General features: G+C 40.7%; 2 protein-coding genes, 1 long non-coding RNA gene and 2 other non-coding genes across 23 annotated transcripts in view; 2 read left to right on the top strand and 3 right to left on the bottom strand.

Moving 5' to 3' along the window:
* The window catches only part of LOC128629678 (uncharacterized), a 19,306-nt gene extending 12,658 nt beyond the window's left edge, over positions 1 to 6,648 (top strand). For 4 of the 6 annotated variants that reach the window (XR_008394027.1, XR_008394030.1, XR_008394026.1 and 1 more), the window contains exons 4-5: positions 3,513 to 4,853; positions 4,977 to 6,648. This is a non-coding gene — a long non-coding RNA (uncharacterized LOC128629678). The remainder of the gene's footprint in view (positions 1 to 3,512; positions 4,854 to 4,976) is intronic. The other 2 variants (XR_008394029.1, XR_008394028.1) reach the window with 2 other exon arrangements.
* Positions 1 to 25,073, bottom strand: part of LOC128629638 (TBC1 domain family member 10A) — a 121,039-nt gene that overhangs the window by 45,984 nt on the left and 49,982 nt on the right. The window lies entirely within an intron of this gene.
* trnak-uuu (transfer RNA lysine (anticodon UUU)) lies at positions 20 to 92 on the bottom strand. Its single transcript has one exon. It is a non-coding gene; the product is annotated as a tRNA-Lys (tRNA).
* On the bottom strand, positions 1,543 to 1,615 carry trnak-uuu (transfer RNA lysine (anticodon UUU)). Its single transcript has one exon. It is a non-coding gene; the product is annotated as a tRNA-Lys (tRNA).
* Positions 7,462 to 23,909, top strand: LOC128629636 (TBC1 domain family member 10A). 14 transcript variants are annotated; one of them, XR_008393985.1, is made up of 10 exons: positions 7,462 to 7,488; positions 7,641 to 7,775; positions 8,726 to 8,779; positions 8,879 to 8,994; positions 9,718 to 13,476; positions 13,567 to 13,659; positions 14,309 to 14,832; positions 14,956 to 15,130; positions 15,888 to 16,018; positions 16,508 to 17,461. XR_008393985.1 is itself a non-coding variant. In XM_053678422.1 (7 exons), exons 5-7 carry the CDS (start codon positions 20,342 to 20,344, stop codon positions 21,491 to 21,493), a joined length of 798 nt encoding a protein of 265 aa, XP_053534397.1. In that variant the 5' UTR covers positions 13,493 to 13,659; positions 14,309 to 14,832; positions 14,956 to 15,130; positions 15,888 to 16,018; positions 20,238 to 20,341; the 3' UTR covers positions 21,494 to 23,909. The 14 variants fall into 14 exon arrangements, 3 of the variants coding, with proteins under 3 accessions (XP_053534397.1, XP_053534398.1, XP_053534399.1); XR_008393984.1 differs by lacking the exon at positions 16,508 to 17,461 and adding an exon at positions 16,312 to 16,501; XR_008393989.1 differs by lacking the exon at positions 16,508 to 17,461 and having other exon boundaries at positions 14,309 to 14,377; positions 14,781 to 14,832; positions 15,888 to 16,298.

The following is a 25,073-nucleotide window of genomic DNA, read 5'->3' as shown; positions in this document are numbered from 1 at the left end:
GATCTGGAGGGTACTACAACACCCAAACAGGGACTTGAACCCTGGACCCTCAGATTAAAAGTCTGACGCTCTACCGACTGAGCTATCTGGGCTCGAGGAGTGAGAGTGCACTTTACCCTCGAGCTTGTAGGTCAGGCCTGTGGACGCTCTAGTTCAACGGTTCTCACAGACATAAATGGTGCTCAGCCCTTGGCTTGGAAAGGGCCCATCCCAGCTGGTTCTCATGGCTTTCTACAAACTATTAACACAGCTCAGCACCACTATTCAAGGATACAAACCAACAGGGTTCAACCACGGCTCTGTCCTTCATACTTCCTTACCCACTGACTGCCTGCAGTCTGAGACATACAAAGAGACAAGGTTCTTGTGAAACCTGTAAAATGGTGACGTTAACCAAGAGAATGTTGAACGTTGGTCCCATCTATTATGTTGGCCAGTTTCTAAGTTGAGATCAACTTAACCCCAGTGCTTTCTGTTTAACGACCTTGTTCGTATTTTTGTTTACAACTAGCACACTTTTGACCAGCATGTCGCTTGGAAATCGTTACCAGCATAACTCTTATTCGTAAGGCTCACTCTGAAGGCTTGTCTTGGTTCAAGGAATGCCTTCGTGTCATGGTATGAGAACAAGTAGAATAGCATCAGCATTTTTAATTAAACTTGGCTTTTCTGCACAAGGAGACCAAAATTTCTAACAAACACGTTAATTCCACACCACAAACTGACGTGTAATCTTGGCTCTGTATGCCTCGCAAAAAGCAGGTTTACGCCACCTTTGCCACTGATTGCCCATCGTCTGACACGTATAATGACACAAAGGCCTCGTACAAATGGTAAATGTGTGAAGTTACCCAGAAGAAGGCTGAACCATGGTTCTATCGCATAGGCAGTTGAGTCCCTGAGTTGCGCTTCAGGTATAAGTTGTCCACGCTTCACTCTCACGCACTGGGGTGAGATCTACCATTTGATCTTGAAAATCTCCCTTAATGTCCAGGGAAGGGAAACCAGCCAGGTTATGCCTTTAAAGGGCTCGTGCCTTGTCCTCTGAAAGAGCTCTTGCCCAGATGTCAGACACTAGTCGCAACAGTCACAGCCCACCACCTGTCTCCGAGTTCCAATGCGTCTTGATCGCCACGCCGATGAGCAAGTATGCCTTGCACCATGATGCGCTACAGGCTTCGAGCTGGGACCTCGTGGCGCAACGGTAGTGCGTCTGACTCCAGATCAGAAGGTTCAAAGCACGTCGGGGTCATTCAATGTGCTCTTTTTCACACAGACCCATGATTTTCTGCGCAGTCTAATAAGGATGCTGTTATATGGACTCCAATCTCTATGATGACCACCCATGTCTTTGTCAACTTCATGCTAAAAGGTAACAAAGCTTAGGTAGCAACACTCTCAGCTAGTAACCATTAGTAACTTGACTACCTGCTGAATGTTTACCCTTAGTTTGCCCATTTTGCTTGCTGAACAAAACATGCTGGAAAGAGGCACCTTAGATGGTTTCACTGGACCTCTCAGAGGATCTGGAGAGTACTACAACACCCAAACAGGGACTTGAACCCTGGACCCTCAGATTAAAAGTCTGACGCTCTACCGACTGAGCTATCTGGGCTCGAGGAGTGAGTGCGCACTTTACCCTCGAGCTTGTAGGTCAGGCCTGTGGACGCTCTAGTTCAACGGTTCTCACAGACATAAATGGTGCTCAGCCCTTGGCTTGGAAAGGGCCCGTCCCAGCTGGTTCTCATGGCTTTCTACAAACTATTAACACAGCTCAGCACCACTATTCAAGGATACAAACCAACAGGGTTCAACCACAGCTCTGTCCTTCATACTTCTTTACCCACTGACTGCCTGCAGTCTGAGACATACAAAGAGACAAGGTTCTTGTGAAACCTGTAAAATGGTGACGTTAACCAAGAGAATGTTGAAATGTTAAACTTTGGTCCCCTCTATTATGTTGGCCAGTTTCTAAGTTGAGATCAACTTAACCCCAGTGCTTTCTGTTTAACGACCTTGTTCGTATTTTTGTTTACAACTAGCACACTTTTGACCAGCATGTCGCTTGGAAATCGTTACCAGCATAACTCTTATTCGTAAGGCTCACTCTGGAGGCTTGTCCTGGTTCAAGGAATGCCTTTGTGTCATGGTATGAGAACAAGTAGAATAGCATCAGCATTTTTAATTAAACTTGGCTTTTCTGCACAAGGAGACCAAAATTTCTAACAAACACGTTAATTCCACACCACAAACTGACGTGTAATCTTGGCTCTGTATGCCTCGCAAAAAGCAGGTTTACGCCACCTTTGCCACTGATTGCCCATCGTCTGACACGTATAATGACACAAAGGCCTCGTACAAATGGTAAATGTGTGAAGTTACCCAGAAGAAGGCTGAACCATGGTTCTATCGCATAGGCAGTTGAGTCCCTGAGTTGCGCTTCAGGTATAAGTTGTCCACGCTTCACTCTCACGCACTGGGGTGAGATCTACCATTTGATCTTGAAAATCTCCCTTAATGTCCAGGGAAGGGAAACCAGCCAGGTTATGCCTTTAAAGGGCTCGTGCCTTGTCCTCTGAAAGAGCTCTTGCCCAGATGTCAGACACTAGTCGCAACAGTCACAGCCCACCACCTGTCTCCGAGTTCCAATGCGTCTTGAGCGCCACAAAGATGAACAAGTATGCGTTGCACCATGGTGCGCTATAGGCTTCGAGCTGGGACCTCGTGGCGCAACGGAAGTGTGTCTGACTCCAGATCAGAAGGTTCAAATCATGTCAGGGTCATTCAATGTGCTCTTTTTCACACAGACCCATGATTTTCTGCGCAGTCTAATAAGGATGCTGTTATATGGACTCCAATCTCTATGATGACCACCCATGTCTTTGTCAACTTCATGCTAAAAGGTAACAAAGCTTAGGTAGCAACACTCTCAGCTAGTAACCATTAGTAACTTGACAACCTGCTGAATGTTTACCCTTAGTTTGCCCATTTTGCTTGCTGAACAAAACATGCTGGAATGAGGCACCTTAGATGGTTTCACTGGTCCTCTCAGAAGATATGGAGGGTACTACAACACCCAAACAGGGACTTCAACCCTGGACCCTCAGATTAAAAGTCTGATGCTATATATATATATATATATATATATATATATATATATATATATATATATATATATATATATATTTCATTAGAAAAAGTGCAGTACATTTTCATGGTACGGTCAGTACTGTTTATTTTTGTAATAAAGTGAACTTAATTTTTCCACTGAGTGTTATATTTTCATTCAGTAGTAATCGGTTATTAGTAGGTGCTATCCGACTTGTGATAACGGTCACTCCACTTCATTGGATCGTTGACTGTTTTCCTATAACCGTATGTTTATTCCTTACATAAATTAAACACAAAGCATGTAGGGGTTCTACATGCATGTAGTATTTGTACAATCAATAACCTATTAGAGTAATACATTGTGGTATATAAACTGAACTTTGTGTTTGATGTGTCTGCAGTGCCCAAAGCCCGTGGTGGTGGCAGTGCATGGCGTTTGTGTGGAAGCAGGTCTGTTGGGAGTGTTAAGTACCATCATCTCATACACTCACCACAACTCTGGGAAGTTCCATCCATATTGTTTGCTGTCACTTTTCCTGCAAAGCTTTAACCATCAGAGAGTTATCTTTTACTGGGGCTTTTAGCTGCAGGAGACTGAATTACTAAGTTTTTTTTTTTGTGGATCTGATTTCTTCTTTCGCAGGAGTGGATCTAATCACAGCCTGTGATATTCGTCTGTGCACACAGGATGCCTGGTTTCAGGTGAAGGTATGAGGAACATTAACTTGCCATACATTGCTTGCTTACATGTTTACACCAAGATCTGTAAACAAGCTATTTTTGTCCATATGATCATATATAGAGATAGTAAGTGATGAGAAGATAAGAATGGGCTGATTGTTCTGACTCGTACATGCCCCTATGAAAGAGTTGACCACAAGGGGGCACACTCTGAACAATTATTTACATTTGCAGTTTGTTGAAGATTAAATAAACCACAGTGAGCATCAGATGTCTGGTTTTAATACAAAGTTTTATGATGAACTATTTTATGATATTACCATCTTGTCATTTATCAAAGAAGAGCTACAAAACCTGAAATTTGTTCATTTTTAGACAGAAAAATTCTGCAGTGTAGCTCTTCTAGTGGGCTTTCCCACTGGATGTTTAGTCCAACACAGAGCAGTTTGCATGAAAAGTTGGTAATGTGACCGTCGTAATGTGGACTGGGAAGTGCACTGCGGTACCGAACCCGAGACTACCTGTAGAAGGTGGTCCGAGTTCAGTTACAATGGAACTGTGAATGTGAATTGTCCCATGAATGTGAACGTAACTTGTATCCGGGTCTGCACTTTTTCAGGAAGTAGAGTAACCTGTGCTGAAGGCCTGTTGTGGTGATGACGTGTCATGACATGTTTTGGCCCAAATTTGCAGTGACTTTGAAAAAGTGGAAGCTCCTCTGAATATTGTGGAGTTTCTTGATTTTGCGTTAATCTCTGTGATCACAAAAAGGTGAAATTCTGGACTGACACATGGAAGATATGGAATGATAACAGAAGAATGTGACTTTGGGTTGTACCATGTATTTTTTTCATGTAGCTTTATTATTTAGTATAAATGAAGGCAAGTGTGTGTTCTGTTCTTCATCTCTGCAGTCGTGTGTTCCCTGATAGTCCATGATTGCTGGAGCTCTGGAAATAGCAGGTGAGATTGCAGGCCGGAGTCGCGTCGCTGTCCAAGGAACCAAAATCAACCTCCTCTACTCCTGAGACCACAGTGTGACTGAGAGCCTAGACTACATGGTAAGAACCTGCTTAAGACATGAAAAGCATTTTTAGCCTCAAGGTAGACCCATGCACACACAGTATGGCCACAAACACAAAGTAGAGCGGTTGAAATCTGAGATATCTCCTCTGCGTCTCCAGGCTACTTGGAACATGAACATGTTGCAGACACAGGATCTTATGAAGTCAGCGCAGGCAGCCCTGGAAAAGAAGAGTCCGAAAGACGTGCCCTTCTCCAAGCTTTAAAGGAGAAGATCCAGGGCTGTTGAAGCTGCGGTGGAACTGAGACATCATCATCCACATATCTTCAGTTCTTCTTGCTAAGTCTGTTTCTTTTTAGTCTTTTTATTTTTAGACTGGTCAAAAGACTGATTAGTGGAAGTGAAATGATAGATGAACTTTTATTTACTTGCTTTATTATTTGCAGGTGCCTTGTACAGTAAGACAGGGTAACTAATACTCAAAAGCTTTTTTTGTGTGTTAACATGTACAGTAGATGGACATATTTTTTCTGGTGCTGTGACTGCAGAATGTAGTGCAGTTAACACATAAAATTTCCTTGGATGCTCACTTTTAACTCTAGGAGGTCACAGTTTGCCCAGACATCTTTTTTTAAATCCGTCAATCCGTCACCCACACGTCATTCTGGGGGACGAAGAGGAGGAAGCTGGACAGATAAATTTATTTATTTATTTATCATTGCTGTGTTTCCTCAATCGAGTGCAGAAAGAAGAAAAACAACACAACTGATTTAAAATAAAAATATAGAAAATAATCTAATGTAAGATTCTGATCCGGTTTGCTTTCAGCAGGAAGGCTGTCCTCTTTCCTGTTGCTCTTTCTCTTCTATTAGTCCATTTGTCCAGTCTGAAAAGGTTTTGATTCGTTTCGAGACGATTCGGAGTCGAATAATTTTCTAGTGAGAGTCGCACACTTCCAAACGAACTAGACTGAGATGAGTATTTGATTCTCACTAGAAAGTGATTCGACTCTATGAGATGTGATTAAGATATATATTCCAATGTTTTGCTTTACAATTCCATTGTGTGTGTGTGTGTGTGTGTGTGTGTGTGTATGTGTGTGCGTGCGCGCGCACGTGTGTTTTTCAGGAGAACGAGAAACTCGGACACAACAGTACATCCTGACCATTGGTACTGTGTACACATCAACATACACACACGTCTCCATGCTGGACATCTCAGGAGCTTTCACACAGTGCTAGGAATATCCCGGGACAGAGAAACGCACCTTCTAAGTGAGCGAGTTTAGCGTCAACCGGTGAAATTTGCTGTAGCGTGAACACTTCGCCTCTGTGAGCTTCACTCTCCGTAGGGTTCACTGTAATTAGACATAAAATGTACATAGTTTATTTTTCATGCATTTAGGAATTAATGTTTTTTTTTTTTTTTTACTCTTCGAGGAACAGAAATGATCTTTCGAGGCAGCTTCTTCATCACTACCTGCTCCGTTTGACTCAAAAATGTAACGACCGGTTTCAAAAAGTCACGATGTCTTCAGTTCATGAGATTTTACTGTTGAATTTAAACAGGAAATGTGAAATATTTTTTCCCTTTGTTTCCTCTACTGTCTTTTTGCTGTGATCTTGAACACAGTTGTAATTTTTTTTTAAAAATAATAAAAAAAATGATAATTCTAGTTCTCTCACTTTCCTTGTCCTAATTGTCCTGTATCTGTTAAATCCGTTTCATCTCTGGTCTTTCTGTCTGTATGAACACTTGTAGAAATGACTTCTAGTCCATATTTTTAAATGATTCGTGATTTTGAATTTAAATAAAGATATTCTTTAATTCTGTATTTTGTCATTTAATTATCATTAGAAATCAGAAGATCAGATTAAAGCCACGGCTTCTTTACCTGCCGAAGCTGTAAAACTTTCAATAAACCAGTCAATAGATCAGCTGGATAAATGTAGATTTTTATTTACTGATGAGATGTATTGATGGTGTTGATAGATTATTTGAAGATTTTTATTGATATTGAACAATCATTCAGTTCAATATTGAAAAAACTTGATAAATAGTTGATTAAATAAATGTGGTGTAATGTACTGAGTCAAATATGAAAACTACAAATAAACAACATCTATTTATATCTGTGTATAATTAAAAACCTCTCTCAATACAAGAAATTCATATCCTAAATGTTGCAAGTGATTAATCTGATCATTTTATTCAGCTGTTCAATTATTACTTTCTAAATAATAAACAAATGAATGTTCTGGATTCATGAGGAATGTTTACATTTTGTGTCCAAACTCAAAAGTTTAAACAAAGTGTATATTTATGATAATAAAGCACAAAGAACGTGAAACCTCAAAACGTCTACAATCATCGATGAATTAAATATTAATTTAAAAAAATTAATTAAATAAGAGTAAGATGAAGTATATTTTTAATTAAAATGTAATTAGGAGCACTTTTAAAGTGGATTTGATTTAAAATAATGATAAAGCTGTTTTTTTTTAAATGTATTTGTATATCTTATCCTCTATCGTGTTTAAGAAGAAGAGAATAATGAAGCTTTTTATGAAATAATATTTGGGTTTATTTTATTTTATTTTCTCCTCAAAGATTCAAATTTACGTCAACGTCCGTTACGTTGGTGACGTCACCACGAGCGCGAGAAGTCGAAGGTAGGAGCAGAAAGCGGTGTTAGTGTTAGTTCTGGCCCGTTTGGACCCAAACTAAAGTGAGTTTATTCGGTTCTGTGTAACCGAACCCGTTCTGTTTTTTTGCTGTATTGTGTGTATGTGTGTAGTTAACGGTGTTAACACCTGTGTTTCAGGTGTATCAGTATGAAGCAGGCGGTGACGGCGCACTGATTCACTCTCGGAGCTCGGTTCACTAATGACCGAATCACCGAGGAACCGACCAAAGATAACTCACACCCGCACGGAGAAGAAGAACAAGAGGAGGAGAAGTGAGAAATAACATTTTAAAACTTTTTTTATTCACTCTGGTTCAGTATTAATGTCAATATTATACAAATATACTAGCGGTGCTAGCTTTTGAGGAGGCAGTCCAGTCCACGCATGCGCAGTGTAATTAATGAGCAAGCTATTCGAAATGTGATTAGCAAATAGGTCGATGTTATTTTTGATTCTATTTAAAACGATGAATTCACTCTGTCAATAACTGCCCAGTCTGAGAATACTGCATGATTTACTTTTATAAGTGGACGTGGCAGAACGACATTTAGCTTCACTGGCTAATTAGAGCTCTTTTACTAGTTTAATGGCTGAGTCATCCGGCTTCGCGCATGCGCAGTGTGGGTTAAGGCGCTATAGTTCTCTTCTTTTGAATTATTATTATTATTATTATTATTATTATTATTATTATTATTATTATTATTGAGACCATTTGGGGTGAATTTGGAGCATGTGGGGGGTTCGAGTGACCCCAGAATGACCTATAAATATTCTTTTAATATCCCCAGAACTGAAGCAGCACAAACGAAAATTTTTACGGCACAAACCAGCACAAACTATTCTGCCGATGTTTTGTGTTGGTGGGGGGGCCAACTTCACGCAGGTTGTGTGCGTGTGTGTGTGCGCGTGTGTGTGTGTGTGTGTGCGTGTGTGTGTGTGTGTGTGTGTGTGTGTGTGCTCTTCAAATATCCAGGTGTTAGATGGTCAAGTGTGTAGTGTACAGATAGAGTGCACAATTTAAGAAATAGGAACCAGTCAGAGAGAGGACATCGAAATAAGAACAGAAAGCACTGACCAAATAAGGAAATAGATTAAACCGGTACACGGCGTATGGGAGGCAGGAGATCGTGACAGTTATGTTGAATTATAACGTGTTGGATTATAGAAATAAATAAAGTGGTACTGATGTGTGTGTGTGTGTGTGTGTGTGTGTGTGTTTTAGGATGAACTGGAGTGGGGCAAAGAGAACTGCATTCAGATCAAACGGATACAAGAGGTTATGACTCTCACTCACTCACTCACTCACTCGCACACATCTATACACACACTTCTCGACACAGATCCCTAACTATCATTTCTGGTGTGTGTGTATTAGAGGTGGCCGAGTTGTTTGAGGATCTAAAGAATTGAGTGTCACAATTCAACATGCACATCAGCGAAACTTTTCCCTCTGACTACACCAGCACGCACGCACAGAAATTCATAGTGCAGGTAACACACACACACACACACGAGTAGAGCAGGTGTAGTTTAACAGCATATGTGTATAAAGAGGCTTTTTTCTTCAGGTCAAAATATATACAGCAGGGGTGCCCAATATGTCAATCGCGATCGACTGGTCGATCGCAAAGAAAGTGCAGGTAGATCGCTAGTTGACGTAGTTAGTTGACGTACAGGGCAGCCAGTCTGAGATCTCGTCTTTTCTCTCACCACACGTGTGCTATCAAGCGCGCCAGTGCTAAAGGCTAGCAAGCGAAATCGTGGGGAGAGGACATTTTTCAGTCTTTTAAAGACTTCATTGACAAAACCCAGCTCCAGTGTGCAAATTGATATCAGTCAATGGTTGAGCAGTGCAAATGGATTCATTGCCAAGTGCAGGGAAGACGATGCTTTCCCTGACTTCTTTAACTACCACTGTGTTGTGGATAAAAAATGTCTTGCTATAAGGGATGTGACATGCGTTTTTCTGGATTTTTTTTGTTATTCTGTCTCTCACTGTTCAAATACAACTACCATTAAAATTATAGACTGATCATTTCTTTGTCAGTGGGCAAACGTACAAAATCAGCAGGGGATCAAATACTTTTTTCCCTCACTGTATAATGCACACCTTCCAGCCAATCAGAATCCAGTATTCACACTGACCGTGGTATAAGTGTAATTAATGCTTAAGATTCATAATGACTGTACGATATGTGTTGCTTTATTCCAAAGCTGCAGTTCATAGAAACCTCTTCACGGCTAAAGCTGCAGAGATGGAGGTCGAGGGGACCATGAAGAGGCGGCTCCAGCTGGCATCAGATCGAGAGTGTGGGCGCAAGAGCAGACTTTTGATAAAGGAGGGTATTTACAGTGTTTTAACTGCTGTGTTTTTTGCGCTATTTATTAATTTGTTAAAATGTTCATATTATAGTCTATTTTTAATTGTTTATAAAAGTCCTTGCTGTTTTTAAGTGGCTGAATTAGTGTGTGTGCACGCGTGTGTGTGTGCGTGTTGGTAGCTGGGTGGGTATATAGTTCTGGTCTGAAGTTGACATACCCCTTGCAGGAGAAAGAGACCCTGTGTAATCTGTTTAAACGACTTTTACGCATGTTTTGCAGAGAGATCATTTTCACCTTGCTGTTTGGGTCTCTGTCCCACACTGTTACAGTGCAGAATTGAGAGCGCGAGGGAGATCGATTTTCTATCAGAAACAGTAACTATATAAAATGGACGTCAACACGCAGCACTCTGTGAGGTCATTTCTCGCTCTCAACAGAGTAGTTGTGATTGTTCAGTGTTTATCACGGGGCCAAAACATTCAAGGCCATGGTGTATTTTGACTGTTCCTGTAGCATAATCTCACCAAACTGTGTGTACACGAGTCCACAGACACTGAGTCTATTCACAGTTCCATGCTGTGTAGATGTTCTGCTCATCCTCACTGTACCGTAAAGGTCAGAACCTCACATCTGTAACCTTGTAGCTTTCCTTAATCAACACGACTGCAACCAAGCTTGTGTAGCACTACTATTTTTAGATCTCCGCCTCTCAAAAGTATTGGCGCCCTGCGCGGCCGCCTCTCAAATCTGTTGGCGCCCTATGCGTCCGGCTGTCAAATCTATTGGCGCCCTATGCGTCCGGCTCTCAAAACTATTGGCGCCCTTCACGGGCAGTTCTCAAAAGTATTGGCACCCGATCTGAATTTTGCCACGGCAAGCACCACTCACATTTTCTTCAGGAAATGTACCTTAAAATAATAAAGTCTCTCACTAGGCTGTGTGTCGAGATAAACGTGAAAACATCTTGAGCTTGTGTTCACCACAGACCTTATTTCCGGCATTTAACCCAAAACCCCATTGACGGAAGTGCTAATACGCTGACTCGTTTCTGGGTTTCACGACTCATTCCTGCAGCACTCTGTAAGACGGGCTGTTGTTATCAAACCATCGAAGTAAGATAAGCGGCTTTGGTAATGATTCTTTAAATGAACCGATTCAGAATCCTCTTCTTGAATCGTTTGAGTCGTTCTCACTCGGTCAGGGTTGCACGTGTGGGTTGCTTTTCCTGCACGTGTAATCAGCACGTGTTCACAGACCGTAAATCCCGACCCCATGGTAGACACTTGACAGAAATTTCATACTAAAGTAAGTATTTTATATTTTCTGGGTCTAAACAGAGCAGAAGTATTGCTAACGTGTTGTACAGATTCTATTGGACTGGTGAACTGTGTGGATTTGTATATTTAACCCAGTTTAATATGGCCTGCTTTGTTCAGTCAGAGACAAGTAAATCTGTTCTAATGTTCATTTATTTTCCATAGATAAAACACATGTTTGCTTACACATGAATACGTACTTTATGCCTTCAGAATGGTGGAGATTTGGCTCTTAACTATGGTTAAGTGGGGGGTACTATAAAATGCACAGTTCTGAGACACTATATACCTATACTGTGAAATCAGTACATGTGTGTGTTTAGAATGATTATAGCTTTTGGGGAAAAAACTATTCTTGAATCTATTAGTCCTTGTTCTGATGCACCTGTAACGTCTCCCTGAGGGCAACAGATCAGAGCCAGGGTGAGAGCTGTCCTCAATGATGGTTTTTCCTCTGCTGAGGCAACGGGGGGTGTAAATATCCATCAGGGAGGTGTTGTGGATAAAAAATGTCATAAAATAAACATAAGGGAGACCTAGCATCCAGCAAAGGGGAGAAGAAGAAAAGATGGGCACCTAGACACATAGAAGCGGGATTAGGCGGACATTGACAAATTGGAATTACACTTTAAAGATCTTTAAGAGCAGTAGTAGTCAAAAAAGTCAAAAAGAGGTATACGAGCTGAGCTGAGGAGTGCTAATACACACACACACACGCTCGTACAGTCAAGGGCGGGCAAGTAGACACAACATACACACACATGAATAACTTTAATAATCTTATAGTAATAGAGAAACTCTCTATAAAAAACAGAATAGTAGGATATGCAGGACAGTATGGAGGATATGCAGGAGCTTAAGCTCATCACTTCTGAGAATTCTCATCGGTGTGGATCTCGTGTGGTGGAACGGAACAATAAATCTGGACCCTTGCTTCTTCTCACTCACGGCTGGTGTCTTTTTTTTCTATCTCCAACTGGGCTCAGAGGTAGATGTGAGTGTTGGCTTCTATGTTGAATTTTAAGTGTTTTTGGGTAATAGGCTATATTTGAGCCAACAGAGGGGAGAGGTAATAAATAAACTTATAAATGTGATTACTTGATGACCGTAGACAGAACTCTATAAATGTGAAATGTTTTGTTGAAGTTCAGATGAATCTCTGATGTACAGAATCTTCAACAGAGTTCTGCAGAAAGATTTTGAATGCCTGTCATTCACCAGAACAAATTTGCAGTTGAACAGTCTGTCTAAAAGAAAAAATCTAAACACACAATATAAAATTCCTGCAGTGTGAATAAAGCCTTTGTGTTGCTTTTAGCAAACATGTCTAGTACTCTCGGTTCAATGTACACAATTTACCCCATTTAAATGCATTTTGGAAATTGTTCCACATGGCCTTAAAGTGTGAATATTCACTGTACGCCAAATAAGTAATCAAAGAATGGAACTGAATTTTTTCTTCTCTAACGGACCATTAATCACAATTATAAAAGATGATGCATCAGGTACAAAGTATCAGGGTTTTTCCCCCTCTTTTTCCCACAATAGTTGCATGATTTTTGCTACACCCTTTCCACCGTGTGTGTGTGTGTGTGTGTGTGTGCGCGCGCGCTACAAATCACTTTGAGGTAAAAATATTTTAAGGCAGCCACTTTCACCTTCCTACAACAATTGGTGACTGGTCTGAGGTGAAGCTTCTTGTCATGTTACTGTGGTCATGGATCACATTGTGGGGATCTCTGTAATGTAACCGTTTCTGTAATTATCCTTACCTGCTTTTGTGCTTCTGTGTCTTCTGTTGGTGCTTTATTCTGCTTTTTAGGGCCCGAGCACCGCTGCTGCAAAGCCGTATTGGATCTGCTGTTTATTATTGGGGCAGAGCACCGAAAGTGCAGCGCTTCCGGTGACCACCGGAGGGCGCATGCACCGGAGGTGCAGGGCCCTATTGATTTTCTGGTGTTTATTGTTTATTTCATGCATTCTTGTCGTTTTTAAGGGCCTAAACATGGCTGAAAACTCCCAAAACTCGGTAGACGCGCCAGCACCAGTGAAAATGTAACTTACATTGGGCATGGGCATGGTCGAGGAGCTCCTTAGCACCCCTGAAGGCAGGCAATGGTCGGGATGAAGTTGCTCCGATGTGCACGATTTACCATATATATATATATATATATATATATATATATATATAAAGATAGATATGGGGTAATAAAGTGTAAAATATAGATAATTCACAATAATTTAATATCAGATATCAGTTAGATTCAGCTTCGGACACAAGTTCCAGGTACTGATCGAGAAGGAGTGGATCAGCTTCGGACACAAGCTGACCTCGGTGCGTATGAGCAGTGAGGGCATGGCAGTGTGTGGGTGCGTGAACGCATGTATATTTAACCCCATCTTTCTCTCTCTGTGTGTTTCTCAGCGTGTCGGCCTTGGAGATGAGAATCACGCCAACTCGGAACGATCCCCTCTCTTTGTGCAGTTCATCGACTGTGTGTGGCAGATGATGAGACAGGTCAGCTACTGATGCTTTACACCACAACACTGTTGAATTCTCCAATCTGATTGGTCAGAAGGCGTTGGAGACATTTCTGGAACAGCAAGATTCTGATTCCAGCTGCAAGGGAAATTACAGCTTTATAGTGATGTGCTCGTTCTCGTTCCTATAGTAACAGCTCATTGACAGGGTCTAGTATGGCGTACGCAATACATATTCTAAGCTTAATCGTAAACATATTATAAACATGTCACTTAAAGAAAAAGACGTATGATCATTGTGATCTAGTTAAGATTTATAAGTTATCTATTTATGGAAGTTTTATGGAAGTAGTCTCCAGTGTCACGGCAGAGAGGACATTGCACTTTCCAGTTTCTCAGTAACATTGCAAGTCTTATTAATTTCAAGAGTTAGGGGGAAAAAAGAGAGGCTTGTGAGGGAACTATTGTTTTATTTTAATGTTATAAAGTAAGAGATCATAATGAGAACTAACTCTCTTTTCCAGGACATTCCAAATTGTTCTATGGCTATGCCCCATGTTTGTGCAATGGTTCAGACCGGTTTTTCCTCTTTTCGCAGCTTCAAAATGGCTTGCTTTTCTCCCATAGACAGGTCTCTGGTCTTCATGTCGGTTTATTCTTTTTAACAACAAATGCTGTCTCCACAGGTGAAACCCAGGGCTCAAACCAAGAGAAGACATTCAGAGCTATTCATTGTTTAAAGTCCATTTAACGAGGTACACCTGGCCAGCAAGAAAAAAACATCAGTCACTCGTTCCAGTATTTTTGAACAGTTAATGAATAGGATGGCTTCAAAAAAGCTGCCATATTTTAAGCTGTGTAACACGTCTAGATGTAAATATGAAGAAATGAAAGCTGAAATTCTGATCTATCGTCTCATATTCGTCTTTTATCTCAAACCCAAATGTCTTCAGTATACAGCAAAAGCAAGTGAATTGGCCTTGATGTTCCAATACTTTTGAAGAGGACTCTAATTGTAAGAATTAAATATAATTTCCGTACTGAACAAAAGACTGATTATCTGTTCAGGCACTATTGTGCAGATCCACATTTAAGCATCTTACTATACACTGAGTTCAAAGAGCTTTTTCTCATCCCCATCCTGGATCGCCCCTACAGCTGCCTGTTTGGTACATTCCTCTACAGCAGTGAGCAGGAGAGAATGGAAAAGGTACGCTCCACGTTTCTCCACTAATGGGCGGAGGCTTTCCAGCCTGTCTGATTTTTCTGAATGGAAATGAATTTGTCTAAGTGTCTTATGACTTCTCTGTCTCTCTCTCTCTTTTGTTTTTAGGAAGTACAGGGTAAAACGGTCACTGTGGTCCTACGTTAACAGTCAGCCGGAGGACTTCACTAACCCGTTCTATGTGGACTGTAAAAACCAGGTGCTGTATCCACTGGCCAGTCTCACACATCTGGAGCTCTGGGTGGGTTATTATGTGCGTTGGAACCCACGCATGAGACCACAGGTGCTTATACTGCAAACCACACTCTATGAAATTCTGGGGAAATGCTCAAAAATAGTGTTTCCAATATATACCAAAATACCCAGTTACTTGTATAACTGAACAGTGTCACTTCAGACACATGATGAATGTCACTTTTTATTTCTAGATGTTTCTGGGTTTTAACACCAAGTTTGCTTTAAAAAAACAAAACCATTTCTATCAGCACAAAGCTAAAAAAAACACAAAAGCTGGAGTAATGGGTCGGTAAGCATAAAAAGTGCCGTACACAGTGGAACTGGACACACGAGGATCTCTGACACTGTTGACTCTTCAGTGGTTCCATTTTCAGTTCTAGTTTGTAGGTACAGGTTTCAGTCTTCAACAACATTGTAGTTTTCTTTTTAAAATGCACTCCTTGGTTGTGCTCACTGCATTACAAACTCAAATCCAACATTGTGAGATTATTTTTTTTTAAGTGTGTTGAAATGTAGTTTTCTTGTGATTCCTCTATATTCCTGTATATTTCATGATTGGCTGGTTAGAAAACTACATGAACGTACAGGTGTTCCTAATAAAGTGGACGGTGAGTGAACATGACGTGGCTGAAACGATTTCCAAAACACTTCAGGAGCAGCTAGCGATAAAGATTAAGGTTACACCGGCTTGATGACTGATCTTTTAATAATGCTACATAAATAAATAGAAAGCGAATGGAATGATTTAGAAAATCGGTGTCCCAGAACGAAACTGATGTTTGTGTGCTTTGTTGATTATGTAGATGCCGCTCCATCAGAATCTGAGAGAGTTATTGTTTTTGCGTGAAGAACGTGGAGGAGCTCCAGAGAGAGGCCACGTCATCCTGCTCCATCTCCTCATCCTCAGAGCATACTTCTCCCTCCTCACATAGTGGTACACCACTTCACACTGCCGTCTAAATACACACGCGCACACACACACATACATACATTTAAGAGCACACACTGTCTTTACTCAATGAATACACTCAGGCACAAGTAGGGAGTGGATGAGTATGAAGCGGGCACACACACACACACACACACACACACACACACACACACACACACACACATTCCTGTTTGCAATTTTTTTAACTATAGAGAAGTAACCTAGTGTCACATTTTATAAATCTTTAATACTTAAAAATGGATCTTGGATCAATGAGGTTTTCTGCTGTTCTCAAGGTTTGGCATGCTGTGCATCCTGAGATGCTTTTCTGCTCACCATGTATGTAAAGAGAGCTTATTTGATGTTACCATGGCCGTCCTATTAACTTGACCCAGTCTGGCCATTCTCCTTTCGTCAACAAGGTGTTTCCACCCCGAGAACTGCCACTTACCGGATGTTTTTCACACAAGTGTGTGTGTGTGGAAATCCTAGGAGAGCCGAAGTTTCTGGAATACTCAAACCAGACCATTTAGAATCTACAACCATGCCACGGATAAAATCACTGGATTACATTCTGGTGTTTGATGTGAATATTGACTGAAGCTCTTCATCTGTTCCTGCTTGATGTTGTACACTGTGGTGTTGCCATATGATTGGCTGATTGGATAATTGTATGAATGAGCACATGTACAAGTGATCAGTGAGCACATCTATCTACCATAGAGGTATTTTGGGGCAATACTTGACAATGTACCTGACTTTGTTAGATTTGTGGCCAAGTTGAAGAAGCTTTTGACATCCCAATGGAAAATAATAAATAAAACAATCCAGGACAAATTCACTTTCAGTATTTTATTTTTACATTGTTTTTTTCCCCCTTAATGTTAATCTCTTTCTACAGAACCCGTCCAAACTTCATATGTCAATGTAGTAAGCAAGATAAACTGTCTACAGATAAAGAATCTAAGCATGCATCTGTTTTCACCCTTATAGAAAAAGTTTAGCAGTTCCTATCCAAAAGACACCAAGAGCCCAGATGTCCTTAGAAACTAAATGTAACCTCCAACTCGTGGCCTTTTCAGAAACTCGATTCCCAGACGTCGCCACACTGATCACAGTGCATCCTTCAAATCCACCGTGCAGCGGAAATGGACCAGTCGATTTAAACGGATTGTTGAAAATGTACGTTGTTCAAGGCATTTGTGGATTTGAAATTTCGCTACAAACCGAGTCTGAACAGTCGCCAGAATCTGAGGCAAAAACACACGAAGGAACGAGATCACGTCGTCATTGCCTCGTCTCTGGTGTTCTACATTTTTGACGAAAGTAACACCAGAGATGCTGCGTTAAAATGGTCAAGAAAATTACACCAGAGTAAAAAAAATCCCATTGTGTTAGATTATAAACATCGACTGAAACTCTCGATAGGACGTGACACTGTTGGAGAGTTGCATACGAGCGGGCATTCAACAATATTTAGTAGAAGCCTTGTGGATGTTTTTGTCTGTGTTCGTCTGTAATATACTGGACTGTCCTACCAAGAGTTCGACCACAACACATTCAACTGAAGCTCATACAGTCGGCATACTGAACTCTCCTTTTTGCCATAGTGCGGCCGCTTAACAGGATAAGGCCTCAGAAGTCAAGCACCAGCAGCTTGTGGCTAAAAAACTGCAGCAGAATTGAGCTCGGTTAGGAGGTGACGGGTGACGGAAAAAAGCCGGGGAACCTCAGAAAGGAAAACAGGGCTGTGTTCCAAATCTTTTATCGCCTCCTCTTCAAACTCCAAAAACCTCTGGGCCCTACAGCTAAATCCAAAGCTGAGGAAAACAACCGTTCAACTATGAAGGCCTTCTCAAACACAATGTTTGAGCGAAGGGAGGAAATGATCAAACACAGATCAATTGGAACACAGCCCATACAGCAAAACCGTAAAAGGTGCCATAGAGCGTAAATGATTCAAAAAGACACAAATCTAAGCCCAGTACAACCAGTTGAACATGAATAACACGCAAAGCACATTTCACAAGCATGATATCTTTCAAAAATGTCCAAAAGTACAAATTCCCTAATAAAGGAAAAAGACATGTTTGTGCTAACATGTAAGACTTGAGTTTCCACATCTTCCAAACAAGTACACTTCAGCGTCTTCTTTACTGTAAGCTCGGCTCTGCAAATCTGCTACCACTATTGTACCAGTAAACACACACACACAGACAGAGCAAGTTAGCAAAGATCGGTCAACAAGGTTTCTTCAACACAACCACCTTTTTATACACGTATGCTCACTTCATATTGTCAGTCCCTTTTTAAAAGTGAATTAAACCATGAGCAGCTATCTTCTCAAAAGTCCGGTCAATTTCAGAGCACAAAAAAACTGCCTATATACACAACAATTCAGTCCCACGTCTCTGAAAGAAATGCAGAGCACAAATGTACAAATCACTGTGATTTCTATTTTTCTTAAATGTGAAAAGGATGCTTGTAAAAAGATGATAAATCTTCACTGGGAATTACTTTAAGGTCATCAACAATTAATTTATAAATCAGGGGAGCCTGGCTCGGGTCCTGAATTCCTGTGATCATGCACAGTGTGATGATTTCTCATCTAACACTCCTACCTAATGACCCGAGGACTTAAATCGGGTGTGATTCAGGAAAATTCCCAAACTGTACTGCACTGTAAACTTACAGGACCACATATAAACACTACACCTTAAAGTGATTAACATCCTATATAAGGTTTGCATAATTATTAGCTTCTCCAATTCAGGAAAATGGGCCAAAAAAAAGAGTTCAGAAATTGTAAAATGCCTATCAGAGGGCTGCAGCACACTGACGATCGCAAAATTATTGAGGCGTGACCTCCCAACAAAAATGCTTTGTGATGAATACTCAACAGGGGGCAAAAAAACGCAGAGAAGAAAAGGCGCTAGTTGACTGCAAAAGACTTAAGAAGAATAAAACGTGAGAGAACCCATTAGCCAGCACTGCCACCATGTTTCAGAACTGCAACCTTCCACGAGTGTCCAGAAATAGAAGGTGGCAAGTGCTCAGAGACTTGGCTACAGTAAGGAAGGCTGAAATACAACCGCCACTGCATAAGACTTACAAGCTGAAGCATCATGACTGGGCCAAGAAATACCTGAAGACCATTCCTTATAGGTTTCATGGACCAATGAAATAAGAGTGACTATAGATGGAGCAGATGGACCTTTTCCATCTGGTTAAATATGGACTGAAAATGAACTCCCAAATCTACTGCCAGTTTGTAGAAGATCCTTTCTTCAACAATGGTACAGGAAGAAGTCAGCAACATTCAAGAAGACCATGATCTTTATGCAGGACAATGCTCCATTCATCTAAAATGGATCATGAACAGATCAAGAAACTGACATTCAATGGAAGGCTCATGGCGGTTATTGAAAAGAAGGGTGGCTACATCACTGAATAGCTTTGAAGGGCCAAAATAGTTCATTGTTACTTCACTGAATAACTTCCTGAGAAATTACATTTTTTTATTTGTTAAACCTTCTATTTTGTTGGGAAAGAAACATTTAGGATCAACTGACATCACTGTATTTGTTCACCAATCAAATTAAGCTGAGAAGTACCATTTGCCATGTGTTTGGGGTTTTTTTTCTTTTTACAGGCCTAGTTAAATAAATTGGAATATAGAAGTACAGTAGAAACGAGAAACCGGACTGAATGCACGTTTTTAAAACGGCTATAGTTGTGTATCCGTGGATTGCAGGCGTGAAAAAGTGAAAAACTGAAATCTGTCTGAAGCGAATGTAGTTCAGTTCAGTCTGAAGTTGTAGAGGAAACATTCGCACTCGGTAATTTAGTTTTGTAACGCCACACAGATCATAAGGTCTGTTAGAAATTATATATCGGAGCTACAAACCCCACCCTGCTCCGCTGTACGAGGCGACTCAACACCGCCATCTTGTGTTTGTGTGTATGTGTTGCTGTGTTCATGAGGCAGTTTTGCTTAGTTTTTTCTTTAAGGTTTAATGTTCTATATTATTGTGAGTGTGTGTATGTATTTTAGTGTGAGCTGTAGTTTTGTTTTGTAATTTTACGTGTTTTATTTCTTCCTCCCAGATTTCTGCACTGCACAGTGTATTATTAGAAACAGGGCTTCTCTGTGTAGGAGAACAGTTGTTTTGTGTTATTAACAGCAAGTTATATCGCTTATTGTGAACCGTTATGTGTGCAGGAGGCGGTTCAGCTGGACGGCGAGATCCTGCATGCGCTGTGAAGCGAGTGTGTTCTGTGGCGTATCGGCACCTGGACAAGCACAAGATCGAGCCGGTGCTCTACATGATGGAGTGGTTCATGTGCGCCTTCTCCAGAACTCTGCCCTGGGCCTCGGTCCTCAGAGTGTGGGACATGTTCCTGTGTGACGGTCAGACACAAACACACACTTGTCCTTCTTTTCTTTCTGTGTTGATTCTCTCTCTCATTCTTTCTTTGTGTAGGAGTGAAAATGATATTCTGTGTGGGTTTGGTGGTGTTGACGTCCATGCTGGGTACTCGGGATAAGCTCAAGGCCTGTCCGGGTCAGTATGAGACCATGGAGGTCCTCGGAGCGATTGAGCCTAGATACATGCAGGAGGGCTTCTTCGTGCTCCAGGTAACACAACAGAGAGAAGGAGGAGGAGGATGATGATGATGGGTCTCTCACTACTGTAACATTTCCTGTCATTACTGTAACTATGCGAGTCCATGCCATGGTGATCAAGCATGTTTTATCCATCATCACCTTCGTATTTCTACAAAATTAGCGTTCATAAATATTTATCATCGTCTTTTACATGACGTTGTAATGAAGCCCATTCTAACACATTAAGTACAGTAGAATGACATTCTATTCCAGTTCATTTTTGTGACTGATTTTTGCTGTATGTTCTGGAGTTGCAGGTATCGGCACAGGACGTGGAACGTGAGCAACGCACGCAGCTGAAGCGCTGGAAGAAGAAGCACGGCGAGCCCGGCCCCAAACTCCCTCAGAGAATGCACAGTGCTCGCACCATCATGGCCACCGAGCCTCATACACACCAAGACCTCCGCCAGAAACCCACCATTATGGTCCAGTACCCATCGGTCCCTGAGGAGAAGTCCGAGCCGAACCTCAGGAAGAAGAGAGGGAGCCTGAAGAAAAACCAAGCCCTCATTCCGAACCCCTACGCTCTACCTGGCGAGTCTAAACCTAGTCAGATATTGGACATACAGCTTCTGAACCAGGAAAATCTCAATCTTGTACTTCCAAATACACCATCACATCCACCACGGCTCCCTACAATGCAGGAAAATCAGGTCAAAGAGACGAGCACTTCTACAGAGCGACTCGTGCTGCGTCCTCGAATTCCTCCATCGATAAGAAACTGGCGGAATCTATCCCTCTGCAACATCTATCCCTCCTTACTGCTCCTGTACACGGATCACCTTCAGCGTAGCGTCCTCACCTGCTGAAATGTGCTCCTGTCCAATCCGGACAACCTGACCATGATGAGCTCCCTAATAATACATAAAACTCAGCCACCATTTTGGATCCATCTAAACACTCAAGCCCTCTGCTAACGCACAACGCACCTGCCACCCACGACTCGCCTGCTGCTCCCGAGTACAAAAACACTCATTGATTTTTTTTTTTTGTTGTTGTGCGTGTTAAACAGTGTGATACGTTGAGGAATTGATTATTGGCACACGTCTACTGAATAGCAAGGATCGTTAAGTCTTTAACGTGTGTAAACTATACTTGTTATAAACTATACGTGTTATAGTTTACACCGGAGGAACTGCAAACAATCTGAGAGAGGACCACACTTGGTCCAAAAATGTACACACACTCCACAAAAACTCTGCAGTGCCTGAGGAGTGTTTACTCGCTCCAGTCTTCAGAAGGGAAACTACCTACAGATTCACTTTTGAAAGACTTTCACAGGCATCACAAACATTTGTTTATATTACACTCGTATCAATTTGGCAGGTTTTTTTCTTCTTAATCCGAAGCAACCACCACTTCTTTGTGTTTGTATTTCACAAATTTCCTTACCACATCTTACAAGAGCTGCACGACAATCACAACAATCCTGTACAATAGGCACAGCCTTTTCATTAACATAACCTCAGTGAAATATCCTCTGTCTGTATACTTTACACGCAAACAAAACAACTCAAGCTGAGAACTTTATTGCTGATTCACGTTATACCACACCGCCTTCTAATATAGATCTGATCTATATTATATATACGTGTACCTTAGATAACGCCTCTCTGAACGCCATGGTGGGACGTTCCCGAGTTGAAGTACTGTACAAGTCCTAAGCATTAGATCACCCCAATTACTCTTGTATACTCTTTCCATACCATCGTGATCTTTGCCTGACGAAGCCATACACAAATCATAATTGACATTTGGGGCCTAATTCTAAAATCACCACATACCAAATGCACAACCATTTTGTCTTGCTGCCATCACAAAATAATAATGTTTAAACCTTAAGTAACAGAGTCACGGAGGGTGTATATATTTTTCCACACTACATGAAGTTTTGGGATCCTTATAGACTGTGGAACAGAAATGTACTCAGTGTGTCTCCACCGTTTTATTTCATATTGGAGTACAGCCATTTTTCTTTTTTACCATTAAGGATGAAACACTTGTTTCTTTTAAAACACCGTCTTTAAATGTTTTTCTACCTCCTAACTAAACCCTCGGACTTAAGACACGATCTTTGGAGCTGTTGACGCCCTGCTCAGGGTTAAACAACAACGACTTTACATTACCTTCATTAATAATTTGTCAATCTAACCTCTTGGTTTTTTTTTTTTTTGGAGCAAAAGTCAGGTCCTCTCTCATTTCAACAGGTCCTCTTGTTGGTGAATACACAGCAATCTTCTAAGGGTATTAGGATTTCTCAGAGCAGACATTGTAACAGATAGTTGCAGAGTTTCTTCTGTGTTTTAACCACAACGTCTTAACCATTATTTTAACACTGAGACAAATGACTCCCTTTAATTCGTTAACAAACACATTTGTAAGAATTCTGGTCAGCAAAACCCCCAAAAGAACACCTGTGTGTCTCTCTCTCTCACACCCACCCACGCACACCCACATGGTCATCAGAGGTCATAAATGTACTGCTGGGACATGGGATGTCAAAGCATAGACAAAAGCTTATGTATTTAGCGACAGTTCTGTGTAAGTATCCTCGTTGGTGAACCATTTTCTGAAATCTTGTTTATAGTTTAAACAAAATGCACGACTCTTTTAAAACACCGTCTTTAAAAAAGGTTTTTCACCCTTAAATTAACCTGGTTAGCAGGTAGGATATGTAATACATATTTTCATTTTCTTCAGACATATTGTCACTTCAGTCTTCACAACAAATAACACTGAAGGTTTTGACCTTTCTTTCAGTAAAAGAGAACAACGACATCATACAGCCTTGAAGGACTGTAGAAATTTTTATTTTACATCCTAAAGGGTTAGGTTTAGAAGGCATGTAATACGCGCGTTTCTTATAAAACACCGTCTTTAAAACATTTACCTCCTAAAGGGACCTATTTAGAAGGTATGTAAAAACTTTTTTTTTTTTTTGAACATTTCTTCGGGTATATCAATGTTTTAGAGTATTTATTTCAGTAAATTTTTATTCAAAGTCATGCCAATTTCTCAAAAGTGCAATCAATAAAGTTTAATTTATTTCACAAGCTTACATTCTGCTCATTTATGTTCACATTCAACCATCGTGTATTTTCTAAAAGCGGAGCTATACAAAACAAACCCCCACAATCTAAATTTAATGTGTGGTTGCAAGATAAAAATTCTAATTTATTGAATTAATTAAATATTTAAAGTTGTACACATTATTTTGATGAGTTGTGTTGACATAATAATGTTGATAATTACATCAACTTAATATTGTGTGTAATTTCTGAATTAATTGATTTAAAACAAAATTTACGTCATAGTACATTTACATTTATTCATTTAACAGTGTTAGAGGACCTGTAGACTGCACAAATACAAAGGACATTACAATGTGAGTATCATTTCACTTACCATTAAATTCTACTAAAGCAATGAATTTGGGGCATGTTCTCAGTTGCGATATGACCGATAGTGGACTCGTGTATAGGCTACACCTGCTAATACATTTGATGGACTATTTTGCGCTACTACACGTAGCTACCGCTAGTCATATTTAGCAGTGTAATTTGAATATCTACTCTTTAGTTTACCGTAGCAGTGGATAAGAAGGAAAAAGTTTCATTTGACAAATCTGCTCTTCTAGAGAGGGCTTTTCATTTGTGCTATAGGAAAGATAAGCATGATTACATTTCTGCTTATTCATGTAAACCTCAACTACATTGTGTAATCTAATTTCATGTATTGATACATTTTTTATTTTATTTTTAAAAATCTTTTGTCATTCCCACACGTAGCCTTCTAGCTCCACAGCCTTTGGACTGTGGATAGTAGATAAAAGTAGTAGACACAGTGTGCAATATGTGCAATGTTCAGTACGTCATAATATAATAATAATAATAATAATGAGTCTTTATTGATCACATATACATTACAGCACAATGAAATTCTTTTCTTTGCATATCCCAGGTTGTTAGGAAGTTGGGGTCAGAGCACAGGGTCAGCCATGATACAGCGCCCCTGGAGTAGAGAGGGTTAAGGGCCTTGCTCAAGGGCCCAACAGTAGCAGTGCTGCCCCCATCTTGAATCATATTATCGTAAATACTTAAATGTGCAGTCATTTGTTTCTTTTTTTCCACTTTTTTATTCAATTCCTACTTATTCAGGCTCAGAGTCATGTAGGCTGCATTGAATTTTATTTTCAATTCCCTCATCTCTTTTTCAGTGACTTTATCACTAGCACGTTGCACTGCTTTCACGATTGGGGTGGCACGAGGGGCAGACCTAGCAATGACACAATCCCTGGCGGTCTCATGTTTTGTACTCTCTCCATGCTTCTTTACGGTTTCTTTTTTAAAATGACTCGAACTGGTAATGAACTCTGTTTTACCAGCAATA

This window comes from Ictalurus punctatus, unplaced genomic scaffold, assembly GCF_001660625.3.
Source record: "Ictalurus punctatus breed USDA103 unplaced genomic scaffold, Coco_2.0 Super-Scaffold_100, whole genome shotgun sequence".
Lineage (NCBI taxonomy): Eukaryota > Metazoa > Chordata > Actinopteri > Siluriformes > Ictaluridae > Ictalurus > Ictalurus punctatus.
The sequence above is the reverse complement of the archived record's forward strand: the minus strand, read 5'-3'. Positions and strand labels throughout refer to the sequence as shown.